This window comes from Manis javanica, chromosome 12 (assembly GCF_040802235.1).
Source record: "Manis javanica isolate MJ-LG chromosome 12, MJ_LKY, whole genome shotgun sequence".
In the NCBI taxonomy this organism is placed as follows: Eukaryota; Metazoa; Chordata; class Mammalia; order Pholidota; family Manidae; genus Manis; species Manis javanica.
In genome coordinates this window covers 32,128,782-32,156,011 of record NC_133167.1, presented here as the reverse complement: position 1 = coordinate 32,156,011, position 27,230 = coordinate 32,128,782, and the positions used below count along the sequence as shown (strand labels likewise).

At 41.7% G+C, this 27,230-nt stretch overlaps 1 protein-coding gene and 1 long non-coding RNA gene across 6 annotated transcripts in view; one reads left to right on the top strand and one right to left on the bottom strand.

Moving 5' to 3' along the window:
• CDK15 (cyclin dependent kinase 15) overlaps window positions 1-27,230 on the top strand; it is a 73,354-nt gene that overhangs the window by 34,223 nt on the left and 11,901 nt on the right. For all 5 annotated transcript variants that reach the window (XM_073218333.1, XM_073218336.1, XM_073218332.1 and 2 more), the window contains 4 exons: window positions 2,005-2,098; window positions 6,169-6,232; window positions 19,806-19,854; window positions 24,103-24,242. In XM_073218333.1, the coding sequence (XP_073074434.1) occupies window positions 2,005-2,098; window positions 6,169-6,232; window positions 19,806-19,854; window positions 24,103-24,242 (347 nt within the window). The remainder of the gene's footprint in view (window positions 1-2,004; window positions 2,099-6,168; window positions 6,233-19,805; window positions 19,855-24,102; window positions 24,243-27,230) is intronic.
• LOC140844992 (uncharacterized) overlaps window positions 2,007-27,230 on the bottom strand; it is a 57,888-nt gene continuing 32,664 nt past the window's right edge. The window contains exons 2-3 of the long non-coding RNA XR_012123609.1: window positions 8,848-8,923; window positions 2,007-2,091 (exon numbers count right to left, since the gene is read on the bottom strand). This is a non-coding gene — a long non-coding RNA (uncharacterized lncRNA). The remainder of the gene's footprint in view (window positions 2,092-8,847; window positions 8,924-27,230) is intronic.

Here is a 27,230-nt window from a genome sequence, read left to right as displayed (position 1 = left end):
ACTTTGATTCTCCTCCATATGTTGTTTAATTTATACCTTTTATATTTGTTGCTTGAAAGAAACAAAAAAAAAAGATGGATATTTAACTACAAACTAATGAGGAGCCTGGAAATGACAAGAATTTTAAAAATTCCCTTCAGCTATTCACCAGATTCTTAAATTATATTTGTCTGATCAAAATTCTTGTATCTTGTTTCTCTTGTACATGAAAAATCAGTGAAAAGTAAATCTGGTGGCCATTACATCCAAATTGGCTCTTTTGAAATTGGGGATAAAAACAACCTGATGTTTCAGGGAGGAAAAAAAACTGCTTGAAAAACTTAGGCCATCTTTCATTTATATATATATATATACATATACACACACACACAAAATTCTAAGAATAAGCTAGTTGATTATTATAAATGCAAACCAAATATTAGGTTATAAAAACAGGTTTTGTCTCTTTTGACATGAGATACAGCTAAATTTCAATCTTTAAAAAAACTATTTATTCTCTTCCCAAATAAGACACAAGATGAAAATTATCCTTAAACTTGTTTATCAAGAAATCTTTCTCCTACACAATTTAAAGTAAATTAAATAGTATGTATCTACAATCAGATAGGAAAAGTAAAAACTTATCATGTGTAGCAAATACATGAGTAATATTAATACCATATTTAAAATGAACTTGATAATAAATCTTTAATAATATGATGATCTATAATAAAATATTTTTCTTAAATATCTGTCTTTGTCTGCCACACAAAAAAATGTCAAGTTGATTAAGGCAATTTGCAAAATCATGTATTATGGTGAAAGGGATTTGGAGTCAAGTGCTGAACCATGGGGATAATCTCTGTAATCAGTCACCTGCACCATTTTTATCACTCAAAGACTTATAAGAATAAAAATGTGCATTATTAGCAAAATAAATCTTACTCCTTCCTGGGAATTCCTTACTACTGGAAATTACTCTCCAGTTTGACTAGATAGGAAAGAAAATTTATATTTCACCCAATTTGATCTATCTTAAGAAGCACATTCTCTGTTAAATCAGGATGGATCTTACAATAGCCATCAGCCAGGTGGCAACTGTGACTATAGTCACCATTGCACATGTGTAAACATCAAACATGCCAGCATCAACAGTTGCAGAATGGGTGGCAGCAACTTGGAAGAAAGTTTTGAAGACAGGAAAGCTTTTTTTTCCTTCTTCTTCTTTTTTTTAACCCCTAGGAACCAATGGCTGTGGAGAGGGAGTGAATCAGATATGTTTGGCAACATTCTTTAAGCAAGAGTAAAAAGTAGACTAACTCTACATAATTGCAAGGTCAGCTTAGGAGCCCAATACCAATGGCTCTCAGTTTTTTTATGGATTACTTTAAGAAATGCTGCATCATCAAACTCTTTATATATAGGACAGTAGTGGATAAACACAGGCATCAGAGTCTGAGTCAAATGCTCCATGCAGACAAGTTTTAGGAGTACCTAAACCAATTTATTTCACTTCATGTTCTGTTTTTTGCATGTGCAAGTGTGATATATGATAAAATAATCTAAGTGTATGACAACCATTTCAAGAAGTATAAAAGAAACATTCTGATCATGTCATAGTTAAACTTGGAGGGTTTTTTTCATTTCTTAATAGTACATACAATAATGGTGCCTTTTACAGTGATAGCATCTAGATTCAGAAAAAAGGAGTATTCAATTTGGAGATTCAGTACTTCCCCCTCTTCCCATAAAATGGATAGTTAATGAACTTGAATGAGCTAAAATGCTTGCTATCTATCTTGTGTTCCTAAGTGCTGGTTGCATTCCATTTTAACAAAAAGCTGCAGGCTGTTCTTATTTTTGTTGGACATAGAGACTTTTTTTCCTCATGTAGGAAAAAAAAAAGCATGTAGCCCCTATTTAACTGTCCCCAAAGTTTTTCTTGGGAGGAGGTATGCTAGTAGTTCAGTTCCATATGTATGGTTTCCTTGAAAGTGTTCGGTTGACTCTTGTTTCCTTTGCTAGGGGTGCAGGCTGCATCTTTATTGAAATGTTCCAGGGTCAGCCTTTGTTTCCTGGAGTTTCTGACATCCTTGAACAGCTGGAGAAGATCTGGGAGGTAAGAGAAGAATTCCCCTTAAGGAGAAGAAATGTCTGCATTTTGAGCTTTGACTCAAATTTGCCTTAGAGGTGGACGAAGCAATCCATCTGCGCTGAGATATTAAGGTTACTGACACTGTGGTATTTGTCACACGCATAAGCACCTTGGGAATGAGTGGTTAGGAACCCCCCTGGTGTCCTTTAACAGCCCTTGAATCCACCTGCTCCCCATCATTATTGCCTCAAAGCTCCCAGGGCAATTTCTGCCCTTACTACTCAAGCACAATCCTGCCCTGCCACCCCCAGCTCAAATTCACCCATGTATTTGGTCCTGGATCTTTGTCAGCTGAAGAGAAGACACTGTATTTTCATAGAACCCTAATAAAACAAAGACTTACCATGTTAGTGTGAGAGAAGTATACTATTTATCATGACCCAAAACCAGTTCCTAAGGGGTCAAGGTGCTTTTGTGTGTGTGGTTCCATTTTTTCATTAGTCATCCCTACCTCATTTGCACCATGTTGTGTTTCCTTTTTATGTGTCTTCTAGCTTCCATGCCATGTACTATAGTCATCTGTATATTTCCCCCCTTTTTATAGAGGTTTTGTTTTATTGTGGTGAATTATACGTAAAATTTACCATTCTAACCATTCTTAAGTGTACAGTTCATAGGTACTAAATACATTCACAGTTGCGAAACCATCAACATCGTCCATTTTCAGACCTTTTTCATCATCCCAAACAGAAGCTCTGTACCCACTAAATAATCACCCCCATCTTCCCTTCTACCAGACCCTACCTTTCATTTACTTCCTGTCTCTCTGACTTTGCCTATTCCAGTTATCTTGTACTAGTGGAATCATACAGCATTTGTCCTCTGTGTCTGGTTTATTTTACTGAGCATAATATTTTCAAGGTTCACCATGTTTTAGCATGTGTCAGTGTCTTAAACTGAGGGGTTTTATCACTGCTTATCCTGGTCCTGTTCCCTCTCAAGTTTGCTTGCTTCAAGCAGGCATCTGGAGCATCCTTGCTGACAGTCACTGATATGGGTGTCTTGGGAAATATTGCCAGAGTGGGGTTTTGTGTGCAGGGGAGGAAACTTGTCTTTTCTCGAACTCCTCTATCTTGATTTAGTAGCCCCAACAGGTAGAAATCACAGTTTTGTTATCACATCTACGTTTGCACGCTCTAGAGGACAATGTGAGAAAGTCACCACATTCAGCTGTGTGTTGTCTACTATGGCTCAAGCAATTAGAAATTTAAACTTTAAAATAGCTCCTGAATTTGCATTTTATTAAATGTGGTCTACACAGATGAGAATAGGAAAGCTATTTTGGGTTCTGTAACATTTGATGTAGGAATTGCTTCTTTCAAAGCAACTGGTCCATTCTAATCTCCCAACCTTTAACCACAAGGTTCCTCCACATTTATCCTGAAATCTCACTTTTAGAAATAAAGATAACAATGAGAAGTCCTGAATCTTTATTTTACCATTTTTCTGGAATGCCTCTGTGTGTGTGTTTGTGTGTGTGTCTGTGTATGTGTGTGTTTATATCTGAATATCTGTTACCTGTTTCTGATCAATTTTTTAGAAATTTAGTTCTTTCAATAAGTGTTTTTAGCAAATAATCCTCAATACAGTTTTAATACCAGAATAAAATAAACTATGCAGTCTTTAAGTCCATTAATCAAAATGCTTTCAGTTTCCATTCCAACAAAGGCAGAAAACAGCCCCAGCAGCCCACTGTGGTTTCAAACATAGGACTCACTAGCTGCTTTTTAAGAGCCATCAGGGAGAGAGTAAATCAACAATTTTTGGTTTTCAGTTTCCCAGACAGTGAAATGGAGATTTAGTGATTTTCTCAAGTGCAAATGAACTCAGTAACTTTCAAATAGGGGCTGAGCATCAAATTTCCAAGTAAAGAGTATTGAATTTTTGTTCAAACTTTTACAACCCCAAGCTTAAAGCTTTCAGCATAATATTAAAAAACTTTTGGTATCCATCTTGTTGGCTTTAATTAAACATAATACAAAATAACTAACAATTCTGGTAACTTCCACCTTAGAGAAAATATGATTGTGGTGATTATTTATTTCTTTGATTGCTTTCTCTTCACTAGCTTTGCTTTTTCTCATTGTGCTTTTGCCAGCCAACAGAAGCATATGGGTAAATGGGAATCCCACCCACAGGCTCATCCGTGCAAATACATAAAATGGGAGGTTCAAAACAAAGAATTAACTTCCCATCCTTTGGCCTTCTCCCACAAGAGAAGAATTCGTCCAGTTGGTTTTTCAAAATGGATTCCAGGATCCCTAGTGTTCCCTCAGGTTCAGGGTAGTTGATAGGAAAAGCCTATAATCCTCTCCATAGCTTTTCAGTTTGTTTAGAGAATGGATCAAAGAAAGATTTTACTGGGTGGCACAATTTTTTCTTCTATGAGGGAAAATAGCACTTTGGTGTTTCTTGTTCGAGGACAAGCTCAACAGGCGCCACAAAGTGTACCTCTCAGCAAGGGTAGATAGTAAGATTCTGGATTCCCCATTGATTATTGTCTTTCATTGTTGGTGTTTGACTTCCAGTTGTAACAATTGGACTGGCATCTATATCCAGCATTTTACAAATAGATATACTAGATTTTTTTCTACAAGAGATACCTCTAAAAAGAGTTATATTGAGAATGCTTCTAAGAAGAGTTACATTATAGTGGTGTAATGAAAGCTACCAGTATTTTACTAATATTTCAAAAAACAAGGTTATTCTAGCTTCCACTTAGAACTGACACTGGGATGGTATGGTTATCTTAAAAGAATGGTAAGATGATGCCTACCAGAGAACTCACAGTAACAGCATTATCCAAAATCTGACTTCATCCAAAATTTTGACTTTATACTCCCGAAGACTTTTATTTTCATAGTAATTAGAAACTAGAGCTTCAGTTTGGTAATCCAAAGCATAAATAAGCTCTTTTTCAAGGGATATTGTTACTATTACAACCCACCAGTTAAAAACCAAATACCATATTCCAAGCTGCTGAACCACAGAGAAAATGAACAGATGAGATGAATTTGGTAGAAAGGACTAGCTAGGTTTGGAATCATATTTAGTCAACATTCCACTGCCTAAAGGTCAGCAATCTGAATCCTTTCTAATTTGAGCACATTGGGAAACAGCTGAGTGCCCATGCTGAGGCATAATTTAAGCTAAATGTCTCCTGTTGAGAGATATACATACATACATACGTACATATATTTATTTATTATACAGTCACACACACACACACACACACACACACACATATATATATATATCATCCTGTGCATATATTTGATGCAAGGCAAAAAGACACTCAGTCACTCCTGCCTCTTTATATCCCCAGCTCCCAAAGTAGCATCTAATACATGGTGCTCATGTAATAGATATTTAATGGTGAGACTAACTTCAAACAAAGCTGTATGATCGCCTCAGAATAACAAGTGAGTTAGTGAAAACACAGTCTCAGGACCTATAATACAGCTCACCAAACAGAAGCAATAGGATATTTAGAAGTATGAAAGAAGAGATTAATTTTAAGAATTGGCTCATACAGTTGTAGAGGTGAGACATGCTATCTGCAAGCAGGAGACCCCAGAAAGCTGGTAGTATAATTCAGTTGGAGGCTCTGATGTTCAAAAGCAGAAGATGGATGTCCAAGCTCCAGTAGAGAGAGAGAATTTGCCCTTCCTCTGCCTTTGTGTTCTGTTGGGGCTCTCAACCTGTTGGATGATACCTGCCCACATTAGTGAGGGTGGATTTCTTTACTCAGTCTACTGATTCAAATGCTAATCTCTTCCAGAAACACCCTCACAGAGACTCCCAGAAATAATGTTTTATCAGCTATCTGGGCCTCCCTTAGTAGGCCCAGTAGACACATAAAATTAACCATCACAGAACCATACAAATACACTATAGTTTTGCCCAAGAAACTACAATAAAGTTTCTTTCTCGTGTTTATCAGCTGGCATAATGGGATGTATAGCAATTTTTTCCCTCTTCCTGCCTAACCTGTCCATGTCTCCCCCTTCACCTTTGTCTTTGGCTTCGTATAGGTGTTGGGAGTCCCTACAGAGGATACCTGGCCTGGAGTTTCCCAGCTACCTAATTACAATCCAGGTAATATTGATTTGAGCTTCTGAATGATTTGAGAATTAGCAATGTGAGAGTATTGTTCACACAAACAGTGTCCTTTTATTGTTAACAGTGAAGATAGGTCTAGATGAATTTTTAGATTTGAATATTCCTTGACTAATCGTTTTACAAGGACACTGAAATAGTAGCTGAGGTTAGGTCAGTTCTCCAATTCTGTAAAACACAAGTAGCAAGCTGAATAAGAACTTGAAATGACTATTACTGTGGGTTCCATGTCCGTTTCCAAATACACAGTGGCTCAAAAGAGCAACTCAAAAGGTGGCCTCAATTTTGAGCCCCATGACTATTCTTGACTTTATTTGCTAAACTCTCGTACCTCATAAAGTAAAAAAAGAAAGCTAATGCCACAGAGGAGAAGTAGAGGCTCACTAGGCCTAGGACAGTCTAGGTGTGATGTCTCTAGATTATACAAAAGAGTACCTGTTATCTCTAGACCTAACACTTGGCCATTTTCTGTCACACAGTTGGTCCTCCAAGACTGGCTCCTAGAGGTGGATCTGGAAGTGTTGGAAATAGTGCCCAAGGGGAAAGTCTTTGCAAAATGGTCCCAAGGCCATATTAGACAGATCTGATTAGTCACTTCAAGGACATTGAGACAGAAGGGAGAGGACAGGCAATGAAGTACAGGATGAAAGGCTGTATCAGAGGCTAGAGAAGCAAAGCTGGACTCTTGCTGGCAGAATTTAAGGGGAGGTAGCTATGTACAAGAAGAACAAAATTAGGGGGAATATGGCCCAAGTCAGATTTTCTAGTCTTTATATTCTTAAATTATCTCATTACTAAAAATAGATTTTCTCTAAATTGTTCTCATTACAAACTTTGGTCTGAGATTATTCTGGAAGGGTTTCATGAGAGGAAGAAATTGTAGGGAAATTAAAAGGGCAATTAAAGGAAACAAAAGACACAGGAGGCTGGGGATACTTTTTCTTTTCTCTTGATTCTAATACTTTTACTCAAACAGCTCTACATAAGGATCAGGCAGCTTGAACTGACCAGGACTATGGAAACCCTACAGCAAGCTAAAGACTAACTGTAATGTCATTTCTGCTGCTTTGTAAATGACCATATGCATTGCTAAATGGCCAGAAGATTCACCATTTCTATTTTGTTCAAGTTTGACACCTGAGAAAAATGCCACTTTGTGGCCACAGGGCATGGAATGGTGCTTTTCCCTTTAGCCTGAGATAGGGGAAAAAACCCTGCTTCTTGAAGAGACCATGGTCCAGTCTACAATAGGTCCTATTTCCAATTGTCATGGCTTCTAGGAGAGCCTGGTTCTCATCTTTTCCTATCCTACCTTATACCTCTTCCTACCCATTCTCTCCAGATGAAAATGAGACCTCTCAGCTTTGTAACATGGTTGCAAGCAGAAGTTTAGGGTCACAGATGGTTATAGAAGACAATTTGGATGATGTCAAAACAAAGCTGCCCTGGTGAGCGTATACTGTTCCCTGAAACTTCAAACATTTGGGTTTCAAGTTGGTTCAGGCAAATAAACAGTGATCATACAGAATGCCATGGTGAGAACAATCATGATAGAAACTTGTCCAGAATGCTTCCCTGCCAGATGTGTACTAAATAAGATAACTGGGTTCCAATAAAACAGTGAGAAATATGTTGCATTTCTCATTTTGCTGTTGCTTCAAAGTAATGTGCAATTTTTTATTTATGAAGAGAATTCTCCAGGCCTAACATCAATAGGATTCACAGTCTGTATTGTTTTTCTAGTGAGAAATCAATTTAATTCAAATAAGTCAACAATTTTTGAGCACCTACCATCTTTCAGGTGCTGTGTTATGTGCTGGTTTGCACAGATGTATGGTACACTCTGGAGTCTCTAAGAGCGTGGGTTTGTATTAATTCATCCCACTCTCTCACCAGTCCTCCTCATTAGATGGGGTGGACAGAGTCTCATTTGTGAGCCCTGCTTGGATGGCTTGGGCAGTGTGTAGGTGTGGGCCAGGCTGAGTATAACCTTAGGTGTTTTAACCTTAGGTGTCTAACCTTGCATTTGTAAATCTTGACAGTCCAGTGTATCTTGGACATGGGTTAGTACTTTGGTAGCTTAATCATAAGGACTGTTTTTAAAAGGCCATCTGAATAAATAAATAAACAGGCCATCCACATCTGTGTTCCAGGAACACCCGTATGTGAATCAGGAAGCCCCTGTGAGCCCCCTCCCCGGGAACCCCATACCCAAGCTGCTGCACTGTTTCCACACACTTGAGCTCCAATAATTCAGGGAACAGAAGAGGAGACAGGGGCCAAAAAAGTGTCATAAAGGAGTACTGTTAACATCATTCTGGATGAAATTCCCATTCCTTTCCTTTTCATTCTAAGTAGTAGTAAGGGCCCCCAAACTTTGAATTCAGTCATACAGCAATTTTGAGGCAGCCGGAGAACTCAGAACTTGGGAGAACCATCCAGTGTCCATCTAGGCCCACTCTGCCCTTCCCAGAGCTTGTCTGCACTATGTCTAGGAGGACAACAGTTTCTGTTTGTACAGGTTTAAAACAAAAAATTAAAAAAACACAACATCTTGTGTAGACCCAGCTGGACAAGTTTCTCTGACTAGTTACCTGTTCTCTTGGGATGCCGATGAGCAGGGTTGAAGGTATTCTAGCCATAAATTCAGACGCTTGTGCCTGATTAAATCTGGGCAAGGGAAGAGAGGTGTATAATTTTAGACACTGGCCTGCCTTTCTTTCTTTTTCTTTTCTCCCTCCCTCCCTTCCTCCTTTCCTTCCTTCCTGCTTTCCTTCCTTCCTTTCACCTCCCCATTTTAAGCAAGCTGGCTGAGAACTCTGTCCTCCACTTCAAAGGGCCAGTTGTCTTATTTTGATGTGGGCAGATTGAGAAGTAGGCTTTAAAGTAGGCTTTTTTTGTTTCATCTTTTCTCCTGGGATAGCTTTCAGAGCACTATCTCCCCATGTCAGTGAAGGGCTCCGACGAGCACGGGTTCCCAGGCTCTCAGCAGATCATTCCCTAACAGGAATATAAAAGTGAAATATTAAAAACCCTGGAACGTGAACTCCATCTGCGGAGCAGCCAGTGGCCTGCCTGGTTGCACCATGGGAAAAAAGATCTCCTTGAAAAAACGAGGGAGGAGAAAAAAAGTGCTTTGAGTAAGAGTTTTACAGGTTTAGTAGAGCATAGTAACATCCCCTCAAAGAAGTGGGTGTTGCTCTGTGACCCCCCAAAATGCTCCTCCTTTGACTCAGCCGCCAGAACGCTCACCCTCCCCTGGCAACACACCCCCTTTTCACATGCTAACTGAGATGCCTGTGATTGGCTGAACAATAAACTGGTCACACTTGCTAAAGGCCTGCCATCTTTCACACAATTAGCCAAGACACATTAATCAAACTAGCCGTGAACTGGGGCTGTGCTGGACTCCAGCAGTGGGGGAGGGGAGACGTTTTGGTGATCTTTAGTAAGAGTCCACAGGAAGCAATCTTAAAGAATGGCATGCTAGACGGGATTCCACTATGACAAAATCCAAAAAGGTTTACAGCCCCAGCTGATGCCTTACCTGGGATGTCCTGGGTTTGTGGCAGAGAGGATTCTAGAAACTTGAAGGAAACAGGTTAGTGATCTTGGCTAAAATCTGCTAATACAAGGCAGTAGTGTGCATTTAAAGGACAGACGCTTGTAGACATTTTTACAAATTCCCTCAGCCCTCTTAGCTTCCTCTCCTGCCTCCAAGAAAATGCACTCAAGAGTCCTTCCCTTTTGAGCTCACACCCTTTGGGTCCAACTGGAACCACCAGGAATAAAGCGTATAAAAGAAGTAGAGAACCATTTAGAATCAATGAAGAGAAGTATTGACTGCAAGGTGTTGGTCCTAAACTAAGCATTTGGATGACTTGAAACATAGTTAATTTTGAGAGGGAAAAAACAAGTTAACATTTGTACTTTCAGTGGTAATATCTTTTGACTTTTCTTTTCCAAATTCCCTTCAAATAGATTTTCCAATGGCAATATAGAGCTAATAAGATCGTACCTTTGAGACCAGTTTGCTACAGAATCATGTAAAGCTTTTAAGAGAATCAACCAAATATTTAGACATTTCTCAGCTAAAGTAAACGGAGGCCTGACTCCTCTGGAGGTTGTCCAGTCACCATTTCATTAGATGCAAAGATCCTGTGATAAAGAAAAACTTCTTTTTCTGCCCACATGATTGCAGCCCAGTTGTGGTTTTTAATGTGCCACTGATTGTTTCATCCGACTCAGTTTGCTCCACTGAAAGGGTCTGTCCTAGCTGTTTGCTTCCTTAAACACGGTTTATGAAAGCCCTCATGCTGTGTGAGCTCAAATCCCAGCATTAATGTACTGCTGGGTTCATTTCACCACACTCAAAAGCACTGAGTTTAAATCCCTCTCAATTCCATTCGAGGCACCAGAAGACTTTATCCTTCTCCACTAATGGTTCCAAGTTTACATCTAGATACTGGGGGTCAAGGACAGGAGAGGATTTAGAAATAACAGTGCATGACATTAGTCAATGCATTTGCCAAATTGGCAATTAGTTCCTGAAGTGCGTGCAAAGCATTTTACTCCTGTCTCTTTGATGCTTGTTCCCATTGAGAAGGGACTGGAGTCCACAGAGGCCTCCAAACTTTTAAAGAAATATCTGCTGAAAATCATGCCTGATCTGTGACATGAGCTCAGCTGCAGGGAGGCATCCGGGATTATCCTGGAGCTTTCAGCCCCAGAAAAGAACACTGCACATGGAAAGATTTTTCCACTGTAGGAACTTAGTGAAAATCAAACGGCAGGAAAGCAATCCTGAAAGCCCTGCAGGAACCCAGAATCAGTCGTACTATAAAACATAGGCAGAGGGACCCTGCTGACGCCCAGTTAGTTTCAGTTCGCCTGCTTTTTCAGCCTTTGACCACCAGGTGGAAGCAAGAAATAACAGGGACAGAGTACTGACATCCGACGGCATTATATCCTAGCTATGTAGCCTTACTCCTGGAATGTTTTATTTTGACCTGAAATCCAGTGTGAGAGCTCCCCTTCGTCTGACACCACTGTGGGACAGGTGACGATTATAACCCTAAACGATCCTTGTCCCTGTCGGACTGGTAAAGAGCTACCAGGCTTTGGGCTCAAAGGAGTTCTGAGCGTGTCTGTATTTGCTGTGAACACGGTGTAAGATGTGCATCAGCATCAGCTCTGTCATGTGAGCTGTTAGCTGAGGGAGTTATTCAAAGGGCTGAACTAAGGGGAAAGATACTAATAAGAAAAGTTTTAAATCATCAGCTCCTTATGGAATGGCAAGTGCAAACTCCACGTTGTACTACCTGGGGCACTTTGAGGAAATTACTGATTTCCAAATTCCCTAATCTGCAAAACAGGAACAATCTTATCATTTAAAAAGTGTTACCTATGTGCTAGGCATAGGACGTACACAATTGTACCAGGGTCCATGCTGGTGGGAGGGGCACAATTTTACACAGGAGGAAACAGGCTTTCTCCCAGGTCCACATAGAGATAGTGCCCAGATGATGCTGGGTCATTTGCATCCCAACTGTGTTCTCCTTGCATGGACCATGTTGTGCCCCTCTGTCTCATTTTGCAGGGCAGCTCTGAGAAATAAAGGTAATTGTTGAATGTCACCTTCCATGGTGCCTAACTTGTAGGTGCTCAATGAAAGTCAGTTCCCATTCTGTTTTACACAGCGTGAATGTTCACTCAGCTGCCCAGTGAAGGTGCCAGGGCTCAGACACAATGTGTTTGAGGATTCTTGGCTTTCCTCTAGCTGTCAAGCATCCCTCTGAGCGCCAGAACTGACTTCTGTTTTTGCTTGCTTGGGCCTAAACCTTGCCTGAATTCACACTCCCTAAAAGCTGACCCTCAGTTTTCAAACTTCTACCTAAGTCAGTTTGAGCTGTTAAGGCTGCCCTTTCTGGTGAAGGCTCCACTCTGCTCCCCTTACTTGAACTGCTGTGAGATACCTGCCCACTGTGGATATGGGAGAATGCTTATTTTCGGCACGCTTCATAATGGGTATCTGGGAAGCGCTACTAGATCACAGAGGCATTATTGCTGTCACTGTTGATTTCACCCGAAAGCATGGTATGGTGGAAAGAGGGCTGAAGTTCTCTGCAGAGCAAACTTGACAACATCTTATATTTCTAGTGTATTACACATGCCCTGTAAATGGTGCATTATTGTCAATAAATATTTGTGAAATGAAATTAGAGGACAGGAGTTCTTGGATTCTAGTGCCAATTGCACACTCTGGGACTCTAACAATCCTTGTCCTGCGTGCTGTGCCAAGAAAGTACATGTAAGTTATTATTAACCTTATTACCGAATAATAATAACTACTGTTTACTGAGCACTAACTGTGAGGTAGGCATTTACATACATGATTTTACTTTGATCCACAGGAGCCCTATCAATAGATGCAATGTTATCATCCCTACTTGATAAATGAGAGAGGAGAGGCTTAGGGAGGTGTCTTGCCCAGAGTCACCTAGCCAGGAAAGGGTGACCCAGAACCTGTTGGACTCCAAGGTGGTGCTCATGGCAGTATTCCACTTTACCTTCCACTATTAGAGGGCAAATATGATGATTTAACAATTAAAATAATGCCCGAGACTGGGGATCAGCTAATAACCCTTTCTAAGTCTGTTTCCAAATGATTATGTCCATCCACCTAGACTTGATTTTAGAATCTGTAAGCCTGGCAACATGTTTCTGGAATGTAATATGAGTGGCGTCTCTACCCTGGGATTCCACCAGCCCTCCCTTACTAATGAAGCTACCAGCGTTCACTGAATCTGTGAACTCTGAGTGGGCTCATTACTGTCGCACTTCTGCAAGGCTGCAGAAAGCTCCTGAGGAGTTACTCGTAACATCTTTATTAACGCATCCCCCAAATCAGTCAGTGAAATTCATTTAGATACACAGCCCACTTTGATCTTCATTAATAGTTTTTCCTACTTTCTACATTTATTTTTAGTTTCCTTATCTTTAATTTATTTGGTGGCGATTACCTAGTTTTTTTGAGGGTGATTAGATGATCCTAAAGCAGTTAAGATTAGGAAAAATTGCAAATGAATGAAAACAGGTAAAAAAAATTCTTTAATTTAATTTAATTAAAAAAATTTTTTTGCCATGTTTCTTCCCAGTTCAAGAAAAGGAGCCATAAGATTCCAAATATCATGGAACTGGCTTAAAACAGAGGCTCCTTCCCCACCCTCATGGCCAGTGCCCTGTTCTATCCATTTCTGTAAGCCATCGAGCAGGATATGTGTGTAAGTGGGCTTTCTTGAGTTACTTTTCCATTTTAAGTATAAGGCTTAGTAAATTTATTTCATTTTTATTTTTCACAAACTTACAAATTTTTTGCTCATTCAACAAATATTTATTGAATGCTGGGTGCCAGGAACTGGGAGAATCAAGAATAAATAAAGCAGTGATACCTGTCTTCAAGGTATACAGTCTATAGGGGAAAAAATAAACAATACAATGTGAAAAGTATTATAACAGCATCCCCTGGGTACCTCTAGGAAAACTAGGAAATAGGCTTCCTTAGTCTGGGAAATGTAAGGAATTGGTCTCAAAGATGACTAAGTGGACTTTCTCCAGGTGAGCAAGAGCATAAGGACATTTCAGACAAAGGAATGTGATACAGAGGATGCGAAAAGCGGTTATATTTAGTACTATAGCAAGCAGGTAAATTGCTCAAGGAAGCTGAAGTGTTGGCTTGGTGGTGGGATTTTGCTGGAGATTAACCTAAAAGGGCAGACAGGGACCAGAAGGAGACAAGAGGTGCTTTGTAAGCATCCTAAAGATTTGGATTTCAACGATAAACAAAGAGAAGGCATTGGATGATTTGTGGCAGGGAAGTGATGTAGTAGGATTTAAATTTGCAAATTGCGTAGGAGACCATATGCAGAATTAAACTGGCAGTGGTTGAGACCAGAAGCAATGTGACAATGCTCTTGATTGTGGAAGACAAAAAGAAGTCCCAACTGGAGCAGTGGCAATGGATAGGGAATGGAGGCAACAAATCTAAAAGGCATCTAGGAGGTAGAATCAAGGGAAGGTTGTAACTGATTGGACTTGTACTGTGAAGGAAAAACCTATTTCCAGGGGGTGAGGGAACGATAGCACCATTCTCTGGCACAGGAAAGAAAAAGGAGGAGGGACAGGTTTGTGGGGAAAGTAATTAGAGTATAAGGTTTGAATGTTTTGAGGTTAAGGTATCTTCAGGACTACCAAAAGGAGATAACTGAAAAACAATTCTAAATATAAGGCTGTGCTTTGGAACCACACTTACTAGGGTGAGCACTTAATAATGTGGGCCACTGTTGAATCATTATGTTGTTCACCTGAAACTAATTAATATAGTCTATCAACTATCCATTAATAGAAAAAGAGAAAGAAAAAAGGAAATACAAACTTGTGATTACAAGTATTCAATCAAGAAATACAAAAATTGGAAGTCATCTGATGTAAGTGGTATTTAAAGCCGCAGGTGTGAATTCAATTGCCCGAGGGTCAATAGAACACTATGAGAGAACCCTGGGGGACTAGTACTAAAGGGTCAGGCAGAGGGAAAGAGGTCTTGGGAAGCTGAGAAGGAAAAGCCATTGGGCTGGAGAGGACCAGAAAATAATACTGATCATAATACCATGGAAATCATAGGATCATAAGCTAATACCATGTTTGTGTATTCCCAGTGCTGAGCAAATGTGGTAGCCTTTAAACATTTGTAGAGACTGCAGGGGAGTGGTCAAATGATGCATCATTAAGTCTCATAAACACCCAATGATCTGATCAAGTTATAGCCCAACGTCATTTGTGGGGGTGGACAGATATTAGGCACCATGCTGCCCCTGGGGGACGGGAGGCTCCTGATTATGACCTCTCCCTTCACTCTCTCGCAAGGCCTGGCCTCCCCTTCCTCTACAGAGACCGTTACTTTAAGAACAAGCTTCCAAAGATGGAATAATTTCTTAAACCCAAAGGAAGTTTTGATGCAGGATTAGAAAAGTGGTAAGTTACAAAGATGCATTGGAGAGCCAGGCTCCAGTGCCAAGGAGTGTGGCCCATGGGCACCTCCTACTTTATTTAGCCTCCTGATGATGACACCCAGACAGGAGTCTAAAGCCTGGTAAAGTGCAAAGCACAAGAAGAGCCAGTTTTAGACTCCTTGAGCCAAAGGCTCAGGAAGCAAGCAGCTATGGGGGTGTGAGTGTATGCATTTGGGGTGGGAGTGTGACAGAGGTAGGAGGAGAGCCACAAATTTTTGCAATGAAGTTTTAAAGTTACTGCCTGAGATAGTGAAATAAGGCTAACAACATTATCAACTATTTAAATATATGGTATCTCAAGAATGCATTGTATTCAGGAAATTCCAGAAGTGTAGTTCAGTGGACCACACTATAAGATAACCTCAGGGTGATTGTGGTAAGACCATAGTAACTAGAAAATGTTTTACCTTGAGCTAAGACTCAAAATGGTCCTGGTAATGTATCAATCAGCCAACAAAGCTCTGTTGACTTGAATCAGCTGTGAAATGAGCTTTCTTAGCATTTATGAAAGAATGCATTATTTTACTATAGTAGCAACAGTTCTGCCTTCATTTGGGTCTTACTCAAATATTAGGAAATCGAAATATTCAGCTTCTTAAGTTTCCTTTCATGATTCGCTTTGCTTTCCCTGCCTCTAATTCCAATTGAACTCAAATGAGAACTCTTAAAAGAACTGCAGATGGAGAAGATGGAGAAAAGTCTGGTCTAAAGATTTACATCCCCTTTGGAATTTAGCTACTTAGAAACATATTATTTTAGAGGGTACTAAAGCCAGAGAAAAAGACTGCTCTTGAAACAGTGCTGTGTAAAAATGCCTATCTGCCTGTGGCTCACTCTTTCATTGATCGCTTGCAGCTTATACTGGGAAAAATCAATGGAAAAGAGGCAGGGTCATTCAGCATCAGGTTACCTGCACGAGAGCGGGAGGGCAGGCCACAGAAGGGCTTTGGGCCCTGTTTGCTTCATAACAGCAACCTGACGGTGTCCTGGACGCATCCGTTCCTCTACCTCAGCTGATGGAGCTAAGAAATAGATGTGGGAAGAGAGTCGGGCACAGTCTATGCAAGTCATGGAACTTCAAGTTCAGTGTTGTTAAATTAACATTGTCTCCTGGGCAACTCTTACAGGTCATCCTTTGCTGGGAGATTTTATTAAGGACTGATTTTTCCCTTGTCAGGCTTCCTCTTTCACATCGTTGAAAAACATTTATGTGTGCATCAGACCCTACGTTCCACCATTTTTATAGGCATTGATTAATTGAACTTCCACAACAAGCCTGCTTGAGGAGATGAGCCTGACAGAAGTGTGTGGGAGTTGCTGGTGAGGGGTCCACCCTGCCCCCTTGCTCAGCCAGCCCCCTCTGCCTCAGCTGGTGCCACACTAGAGACGTGAAGACCACTGAAAACAATAATAACAGCACAACACAGGACCGATGCTGGGCCCTCCTCAGGCTCATGAGTCAGACGCTGTTGGGTGAGCCAGGGCCCCCCTTTGGTTCAGAACTCTCCTGGTTGATGCTAGTTCACAGCTTGGCTTGAGAACCACTGTTAGGCCATGCTACCTCTCCAAAATGAGAGGTCAATATCAGAAAAAGAAAAAGAAAAAGGAACAGGACTAATAGTGAGCCCTAACTGCACACCAAGTGCTGAATCTTATCTGATTCTCCAAAGTAACTGGATAAAGAATTCCCATTTTACAAATTTGGAAACTTCTGAGTTACTTAACCAGAGAGGTTAAGTAATTTTCCCCAGATCCCAGAGCGCAGCAGCAGCAGAAAGGAAGATTTGAGCCCAGGCTTGTATTCATGTTACTACATCACATAGCTAAGAACATGCCTCTGGCCTATGCTGAAAACTCAAAAGACATCAAGCCAGTCTTGTAAGAACTCAAGCATGGAGTATGTTAGAGTTTCAGTAGAATGAAAGCAAGTTATGGAGGGTTTCCAAGGAGAGCAAGGCAGCAGAAATGCCTGAGAGGAGAGAGAAAATTAAGTACATCAGATGAGAGAGCTGCAGAAATAAAAGAGACCCAGGGTAAGGAAATACTTACATTATCTTTACTATGCTAATTCTCCCAACCCTAGGCGGTAGGAACTATAATATCCCTCTTCTGCAGATGGAAAAACTGAGGCCCGGTGAGGTTACACAAAACCCTCAGATTACACAGCTGGTAAGTGGCACAGTGTGGATACAAAACCCAGGTCCAGCGTTCTAACCTCACACAGTTTACAATGCCCATCACTTTGAAAGGATGAAGAAGAAGAAGATCAAGTAGGATTTATTTTGTTTAATGCTCTGAGGAAGGCACTTTGCATTCATCTTCTCACTGAATCAATGAATTCAGTGAATCACTTCATCCTTGTGAGGCAAATACACTCTCTTTATCTGGGTTAAGGAAACAGGCTGACCATGATTAAAGTATTTTCCTTAAGGCCTCAGTGAACGTGGAGCAGCAGTTTCAAACGCTAGATTCAGTGTTCAAATATTAAGTCAGCTAATTCTGAAACCATGTTCCCCTGAAATGGCATTCAAGTTAGAAACAATATTAAAATACTGAAGGCCAAAAACCGCAGTGTGTAGAGCTTCACGATAGGAAAAACAAAACATGGGAGAACATTGAAACAGATTTCATTAGGTTGATTGTAAATTGGGGTATGACTAAATGAGGAAATATTTTAATTTTGTTTGACCAGGTAAGAACTGTAAATAGGCAGCAGAAAGTGATTTGGAAATAAACATTCTAAACCAGTGCCAGCTATTCTTATCTTTACTGGTTATTTGAATTTAGGCACAATCATCTGAAGAGAGAGTAAACAGCCTGTATATACAAGTGCTTGCCTTAGCGCCCACCTGGGACTATAAAATGCTAACAGATTGGTGCACATTCGATTACATCTGACCTTGAAAACACAGTTTAAATCATCTTCTTTGAACACTCCTTTCACTCTACAACTCTTAAAATGTAAGTTCCACTTTAATTGAACTCACTTTTGAAGTTAGAAAATAGTATGTGCTTTTTTAATAAAAATTAAGTTAAAAAAAATAAGCATAGAAGGAAAAAGGGTAAGCCCCTATAGTCCTTACCACTCTCAGGTGAGCAGCCTTTCAGGTCTTTTTCTGTGCACATACAGGCATGCATATGTCAGTATTATCAAAATAATTTTTAGCCCAACTATGATTAAATTTTTTGTTCAATAAATGGTCCTGGCGTCTTCCATTTCTATAGGAGACAGAAGGTCTTTTAAAAACAAAACAATTAGATTTCAGGCCAATGAAAAGTATAGCACAGAAACGTCATTTTAAATGAGAGTTGAAATACTCTTTTCTGTTTGGAGTGGGAAATAGAAGGATTTGATATGGAGAATCACATTACATTCCCTGTAACTCCTCTTATCGCCCTAATATAGAGTAAGCATTTAATTAGTGTATTTTGAATGAATGAGAAATTGTCCCCTTTGACGGTGGTTTTAATGTGGGTTAAATAGTGTAAATACAAAGATAATGGAAACACAAGTATTCACATGTAAATGTTAGAATGCTCCAAGGAAAATTACAATCTTAATATCACCCATTTGGATTATTCAAGCCAGAATTCACTTCCGTCTTTTACTTGAAGTGACATATTAAATTAGTCCCATTACTTTTTACCACTTTTGAATCTTTGAGATTCTACCTCATCATTCATCACATGACTTTGTGTGTGTGCATGTGTGTGTACAAAGGTACACTTTGTTCTCTCAAATGAATTTTAAGCTCTGCAAGGGTGGGGAGGATTTTTTCTTCTTTTTTTTTCACTTCTTTTGTATTCTCCCTAGCACTTGGTACATGATCTGCACATACTAGATCTTAAATAAACATTTGCTGACTTTACTGAATATTGTGACTGTATTAGTTAGCTAGGGCTGCTGTAACAAAGTACTACTAACTGGGTGGTGGCTTAAACCACAGAAGTGCATTGTCTCACAGTTCTGGAGGCTAGATCTGAAATTGAGGTATTTGCAGAATAGTTCCTTCCAAGGGCTCGGAGGGAAGGATATGTTCCAGGTCTTCTTTTTCCTTGGTTTGGGGATGGCTGTCTTCTCCCTGTGTCTTTTCACATAGTCTTCCCTTATACATGTCTATCTTCGTATCCAAATTTTCTCTTTTTACAAGGACACCAGCCATATTGGATTAGGTCCTTCTTTATGACTTCATCTATTAATTAATTATATCTGCAACCACCCTATTTCCATTTAAGGTCGAATTCTGAGGTATTTTTAGGTCTTTGACATATGAATTTGGGGAGACACAATTCAACCCATACCAGTGACCCCCACAGAATGATAAAAATCCAGAGTGAGAAGAGGCCTTAAACACCATTTAGTTTCTGAATTCTCTCTTACCCCTAGGCAAGAAGAAGACTTAGGGTTTTAATATTTTAATATTTTTGGCAACAGAATTTTAGGGCTGTTTTTGTTTTTTAATGTGTCTATGTGTGCTTTCCAGAATGGTTCCCACTGCCTAAGCCTCAGAGCCTTCAGAACGTCTGCAGCAGGTGAGCACCACCTTGGAAAGCTTATGTTTCAGCAAGGTTGAAGGGATGTTTTCCTGGACCTTAGTCCTGAACATTCAGATCCTGAGCACCCTAACTTGGGGGCCCTAAGGCCCAGGAAGATCCCCAGGGACAGCCAGGCACCTGTGAGTCTGCGAATTTTTCTCTATGAACCATTTTACTTTCAGTGAGATTGGTCATTAAAATTGTTTGTGCTCCTCAACCATGCCCAAGGCCCTGAGAATGAGGGATGCTGGCCTGTAAGAAAACCTAGTGGGTTTATTATTCTCCAACACAGAGAAACCACATAACATCATTGAGTGGCTATTGGGGGTGGGGGGGACGACTTGATTCATGGAGGTCATGCTTTCCCAGGCCCTCTCTATGCAGTCTCGGCTCAGACCAGCGCAGACTTTTATTACCAGCTTTCAACAAATCCCTAGTTTCTTTTACAAAGTAAAACAGATAATAGAGACATTCCCGGAATAGTTAGCTAACTAAGCTGTGCCAGGCAACCTCAGGGCTAAGAAGAACTCAGTGTTTTCGGACAATGACCAATTACAATAACCAGTATTATTTGATCTGAGAGTAATTAGTTGAGGCTCTGTTCTTTTTGCTTCAATGAGGAGGCAAAAAGGGCAGTGAGGAAAACATCAGAGACAGGGGAAACGAGCTCAAATGTCAAAGGAAAACATGCTCTCGCAGGTGGGGAGAAGGGGACAAGATCCTCACTGAACATTTGGATGTTGTTCTTCTCTGAAAGTATAATAGGGTTTAACTCCACCAAATTGTTTGATTTTTCCATATTTAACTGTTCACGTGCCTTAAAAAGCCTCCATGTAGAGTGCTATCTGAACACAAAGAGTAGAATAGCTTGGGACAGAGCACTGTGATGATAGAACTTTAACCGATAATATTTGAATAAAGAGCACTATGGACTGCCGAGGGCTCTCCTGTTGGGAGGGATGGGTTCCCTCCAGACATCCATACACTCCACTCTGATTTTCAAGCGCTCTGTATCACCCAAAACTCCCCGTTCTGGAGAGAGGTTCGGGGAACTGCTGTTCATCATTGCATTCAAGATAGGCAAACTTTCTCTTGCCAGTGGAGTCAGGTGCCCTAACCCCTGGCTAGAGATATTCAGAATTTCGTGCCTCCCTGTGGCTTTCTCCCATTTCACTACTGGCTCCCAAAATAAATGGTGATTCCCACAGCCACCTACTACGCTGCAGCTGTTGGCCCTGTCGCACGGCGGAAGGAAGTGCCCCAAGTGCCCCCCTGCTACCCTACCAGTCCTTCCTTCTAGGCCGAGGAGGACTTGGATTCACTGAATATCCCTCTGGCTTTTCCAACTACACACAATACCCACCACCCCTGCCCATTGCCTTGCTCCCAGCAACACCTTTGCCTTAGCTCAGACATCTGGCTTCTCTTTGCTCAGATCCTCAAAGCAAGGAATAATGTCTAGAGATGTGCTGTCTAATACAATAGCCACCAGCCACATGTGGCTATTTAAATTTAAATTAATTAAAAGTAACTTTAAAATTTTGGTGCTCAATTGCACTCGCTGCATTTCAAGGGCTCAATAGCTACATGAGGTCATGGCTACCATATTGGACAGGGCAGAAAAAGAATATCTTTGAGATCATTGGAGTTCTGTTGGACAGCACTGATCTAGATTATCACATGAGAAAATCCTTGGCTTGGAGGAGGGCTTTGTTGTTGAAAGAGGACTAAAGTTCAGTGTGATGTTTCCTACGTGCCTAGCAGGGTGCTGTGTATGTTACTGCTTTTATTCCTCACAAATCTGATTCCCATTTCAAAGAGGAGGGAACTGAAGCTCAAAGATGTTAAGTACCTTGGCCAAAGTCATCAAGCTAACTAAGTGGTGGGGCCAGGAATCATCAGCTACACAAGTCTCTGTGGCCTTGTCAGTTGTGTCAGGTTGAACATGTGGTGAGTAAAGAACAGCGAAGGTGTCTCTGGCTTTTCTACAAGATGCCTGCAAAGTGCAGAGGACCCCTGCACAGGCTGTAAGAGCATTGCAAAGCTCTGCCTGGGGTTTGATGGTGACCTGATTCACAGGAGCCTGGTGAAGGCACACTCACTTGTTAGATTGATTGGAAAATTATAGGACAGTTTCTTTGATGCCGTTTCTTCCTAGTGTTGGATATATTTATTAGTGTGGGTGTCTGCTTTACCATGTCCTAAAGTGGAAGCATTAAAAAAGTACCCACTCTCCTGGAACAACAAAATGTCCTTACTGAAAAAACCGATGATATTTGAATAAAGTCTGCAGCATAGTTAATAGTATTGTACCGATATTAATTGCTTAGCTTTGATACATTTACTATGGCTATGTAAAATGTTAACATTAGGGGAAGCTGGTGGAAGATAACTCTCTGTATTACTCCTACATCTCTTCTTACAGCCTAAAATTACTCCAAAATAAAAACAAATTGAAAATACAAGTGTCTGCTCAGTACCTGCTCTTTTTATCTTCCTATGGATCTGGGAGAAAATGACAAAGACCCCAGATGAACTAACAGCGGCCAGCCTTGCACTGCAGAGAAAGCCCTTCCACTGTCCAGGCCGCTGGCAGCAAGGGCAGGCCTGCTGGAGCAACACCAGGCTTCACAGGCCCTGAAGACTGTTATTTGGGCAGGGAACCCTGGATGGAGAAAATATGTGCCAGCTCTTCTTCAGGCCAAAAGCTAATGAGCAGGCCTCCAGCTGGGGTTCCCTTCTCCTCTGACTAACCTGGAAATTGGCAAGGGCCAGGGATTTGCAAATTTCTTCTCTGTCATATGTCTATGAGGCAGTTACTCCTGAGTTTGAAGGTAAAGCTATGTGTTTGTAGAAACAGTTTGCTGTCATGGGAATCAGATACCTGAAAGTGTTTTACGTTAATCTTATGCAAAAATTAGGCAAATTAGAACTCTGGGCCAGACTCCAGCAACCCTGCATCATGGCCCTGGGAGGGGCATCAGGGTGGTACTTACATTTGACATTAAATAGGCCCATCAATTTTTGCTTAGTTGGGGATTTGCATGGCCATGAAACTTAATTCTGAATGTCGGATATCAGTCCTGTTGTTAAATGCCCCTGAATTCTGTGGTTTTTCATCATGTGGCTTTCCACTTGTAAACTGTCTTTGGCTCTAAACATGGGTGTACTTAAATGATTGGCACTAGATTAACGAAGACTTTCAAACATTATAAGAAAATACGACCCATGAAGACCCACAAGGACTGCAGGATCAGCCCCTGCCTCCCTCCCCAGCTTCATATCTGGCCCCTCACCCCCTCTTTGTCCCAGACCAGCCAGCAGGCCTGTCTTCCCCTCTTTAAATTCATTTTTTTCTCCCCCCCCACCTCAGCTTCCCCTGGCCTACTTCCTTACCTTTCAGGTCAAATGCCACCGTCTGAGGGAGGCCTTCCCTGACCAGCTCCTCTCACTCTAAGTCAGATATCTGGGTCTTTTTCTTCACAACTATACTCATGCATTTATATGATAATTTGATTGTCTGACTTCTCTACTAGACTTCACTGCCAGAAGGCAGAGTCTTGCTTGTACTTCCCAGAGCCAACCACCTACTAACACATGGTAGTTGCCCAGCTAATGCATCTGCTCATCTCCAAATTTATAATTCAATAGGAGGTCAACTTAAGGATTTGTCCTCCCTGTAATTTGAGCAATTACCTCTCTTCCTATGCTCTATCTCAGGGGGACCCAAGAGAGCTTCTCAGATAATAACCCTGAGGGCTGAGCTTCAGAAATGCTGTAAATAAGGGTGTTTTCCACCCATGCTTCACCCTCCAGTATCCCTCTCCTCCTCTTCCCCTTTGAGGGTTTTATGCTTGCAGCCCTTGAAGCATATTTCCAGTCAGGCTTTTCTGCTTGGTGGGGGCTGCTGTATCCCTAAGGAAGAATCCTTAGTTATGTATTTTTGCTTCTATAATTATAATTGTGGGTCCTTTATGTATCCATGATGTCTGGAGACATGGTGGGGGGAAAGGGAACTGAATGATAGAATGCTGAGATTTTCCCCTTCATCTCAGTAACAGGATAGGTTAGAGTTTCAGTGCAGAGGTTGTATTTCCACTTGCCATCAACTTTACTAATCCTAGAAAAATTCTTTTTGCAACACTCCTCTAGTCATCTCTTTTTCTTTACTCTTCTTCTTTCCCCTTAATTTTTCAGAAGGGAGGCCTCTGGAGAAACTCTGTTTTTTCTCTCCCACTTTGCTAGGTTGGGCAGGGTTCCTGAAGCTGAAGACCTCGCCTCCCAAATGCTGAAAGGCTTTCCTAGAGACCGTGTCTCTGCTCAGGAAGCCCTGGTCCACAATTACTTCAGTGCCCTGCCATCTCAGCTGCACCAACTTCCTGATGGTGAGTGATGGACTATGTGTGTGTGTGAGCACGTGTGTGTGTGCACACGCATGCACGTACACATTTAAGTCTCTGTGTCTAAGCATTTTCTCTGAGCACCGGAGAATCATAGACTTTGCAACCAACCAGAAGTGAGCTTAGATGTCAGTTTACCTGGCAGAAGCAAGATGGGACCCAACCTTGCCTGAGTTTTGTATGATATTCTCCGGAACTGGAAAGCTCTGGTGGGTTGAGGTGTCACAGACCTCATTGTAATGATCCCAGCATTTCACATGTACATGCTTACACATAGAAATTGAATGAGATGAAAGTTGCCTCTGAGTTGTTTGCTTTTGCTAGCATCTGCCTGGAGAAGCAGAACCAAAGTTCCTAACAACCCCCTTCTCTCTTTGCAAGGAGTGCAAGATGATAGGTGACAGGGATACATCACGAGAGGAGAGCTGGGCCTGTCCTGATGGGTAATCTGATGCTGCCGAAGGAAGTACCAGGTGGCATGCCGGGCGGCAGTGGGGGCATCCTCCCAGGCTGGACACCCACGGGAAGTACAAGTTACCCTGAGATGGGCTTTTCTGCCTGGGCCCAAAGTCATTCTCCAATCTGAAATACGCTGAGGGGTCACGTGGCTGGAGTGCCCCTCATGTTTCTCAGAGTGGCAGGAAGGGCTGATGGAGGATATGGGCAGTGTGATTGGGGCCCAGCTGTTTAGGCAGATTGTTCTTAGGTGGGGTTTATGTCAAATATCCACTATTCAACTGAAGACAGTTTTTAGAAGCCCTAAGCCAGAGATAAGAAATCTAACAAGGAAGGTCTAGGGGCTCAGTCAGAGAAGAGGGCATTCAGAGGGCATGTGGCTGGTGAGGGTGGGGACTGGTCAGGAGCTGCTGCCCCAGAGGCTTAGACACACAGTCTGACCAAAGACTGCAGGGTTTGCAGACATAGCCCCGCTGTCTCCAGGACATTGTCCTGCAGCAGTCCAAAGCTCTTTGTCTGGGACATCTTGAGGCATTTTATTATTAAAGTGAGTCATTTAGGATCTCCAAAAATAACTACAATCATACAACTCGGGTTAATGTCTTACTTAACCCTCTAAGAAGAGTCAGTTATCAGTATTTATTAAGTTGCCTTTAAGTGTCAAGAACACATTAAGTGCCATAAAAATTGAGGAGAAAAAAAGAAACTTGTCGTTGACCTCAAGGATCCTAAGGAGTGGGAGGAAAAGAGGGTGAGGAAGAGGAAACAGGGCACCCTCATATACATATTAGCACAAATCACATCTAAACAGCTGAAGTCTGTGCATAATCAGCTGCAGATGTTCAGTGAATATGTGTGTGCTAAAGGCAATTCTTTGGAGAACTAGAATAACTCAAGTGAGATGGACTGGACTGGAGGTGAATCTGGAGTGGAATTTGGAAGGAGGGGAGGGACATAGTTTGGCATATGGCTGGAATAAAAGACATTCTAGGCAACCCACAATTCTTACTCCCATGCTGCTACCTCACCCCTGACTTAGTCCTCCTCTGCCCTCCACTTTCCACCTGATTCCCAATTCTCTCATCCCAGTCTGAGCTCCTAGATCCTCCTGCTTAGCTTCCTTCTCTCAGGCTCAAGACCTCTACCTACCACTTCCAGCAAGTATACACACCTGGGGGTGCACACGCACACACACGCACACACACACACACACGCGCGCGCACGCACACACACACACACACACACACACACACACACACACACTGCCTCTCTCCATTTCCCTCCTGGCCCTCCTCCAGGATCTATTAGTCTACATACTGAGACCCACTGGGGACCTTTTTGGGGGGCACCCGCTTTTGCCTGACGAGGAATAATTAGGAAGAAATGGCCACTGTCCAACCAATGTGTTGTGAGAAGCTTGGGTTTGATTCTGCCTGGCCGTCCAAAGCACAGGCACCAACAGAGGGGCTCTGCAGTGTGTCTCTGCGTGTGTGGTGGTCGGGTGGGGAAGTGTGCTCATGCTCATGTGCGGGTGTGACAGAGAGGCCCATCTGTATTCCTTCTCTGTTCACCCAGCCACAGAGCCAAATCTACTTTGACACTTTTAGAAAAATGAAAAGATGGAATCTTGCAGGAGCCTGCCTGCACTGGGGTGGGGGGGGGGGAAGATGAGGGGTGCTCACAGCAGGAGGGAAGTTGACTTTTCTTTATACATATAGGGGTTTTTCCATGCAGAGTTTAAATTATGCCTGATAAAAGGACTTTCGTGGATGTTTCAGTTCTTTCAAATTCTCCTGGCTTCCTCCCAATTAAATGAGGTTTGTCAAAGCCACAGGGCTCTGCTGCTGCCTCGGCCGACAAGCACTTCCTGCAGCGACATCTCGAATCCCCAAGGGAGAAGATGAAAGGGCCAGCGCCAAGAGACAGGGAGGGCGATACTGGGTGTGTGTGCATATGCGCGCATAAGGGAAGGGGTGCAGAAATGGGTTCAGAAACAGACCGACAGATAGGACGAGTCGACAGGGAAGGCAAAGCTACCAGGAAAATTGGAAAGAAAAATAGAGGAAGAGAGAAAAGCAGTGAGGACCAGTTTGTGTACCTTGATGACAGGGCCCTCACCAAGGACACATTTGCTGAGGGATGCAGGCCCTTGGCCTGGCAGTGACAACCTGCTTTTTCACTGCTCATAGCAATGAACCTGTATTAAGAGTCTCCTTTGCAGGCAGGGAGCACCAGCCTCTGGTTATCACAGTTCCCATCCTGTAGGGACATAGAATCTCCATCCCCAGGGTGGGCTGCCCCAGGCATAAGAATCGTGAAAAAATAAGACATGCTCCTGTGAGGAGTTAATAAAGAGCATTTCTCTACCATAATTATGCAAGAGGTCCTGCTCTCTGGTGGCATTTCAGTATGGAATCATTTAGGAGCTTATATTTATATCCTATTATTCTGGTTTTATTCTGCTTGCAGGATAACAAAGTTGTCACTTTAAAGTGTATTCTGTTCTCCCTTTGGTCT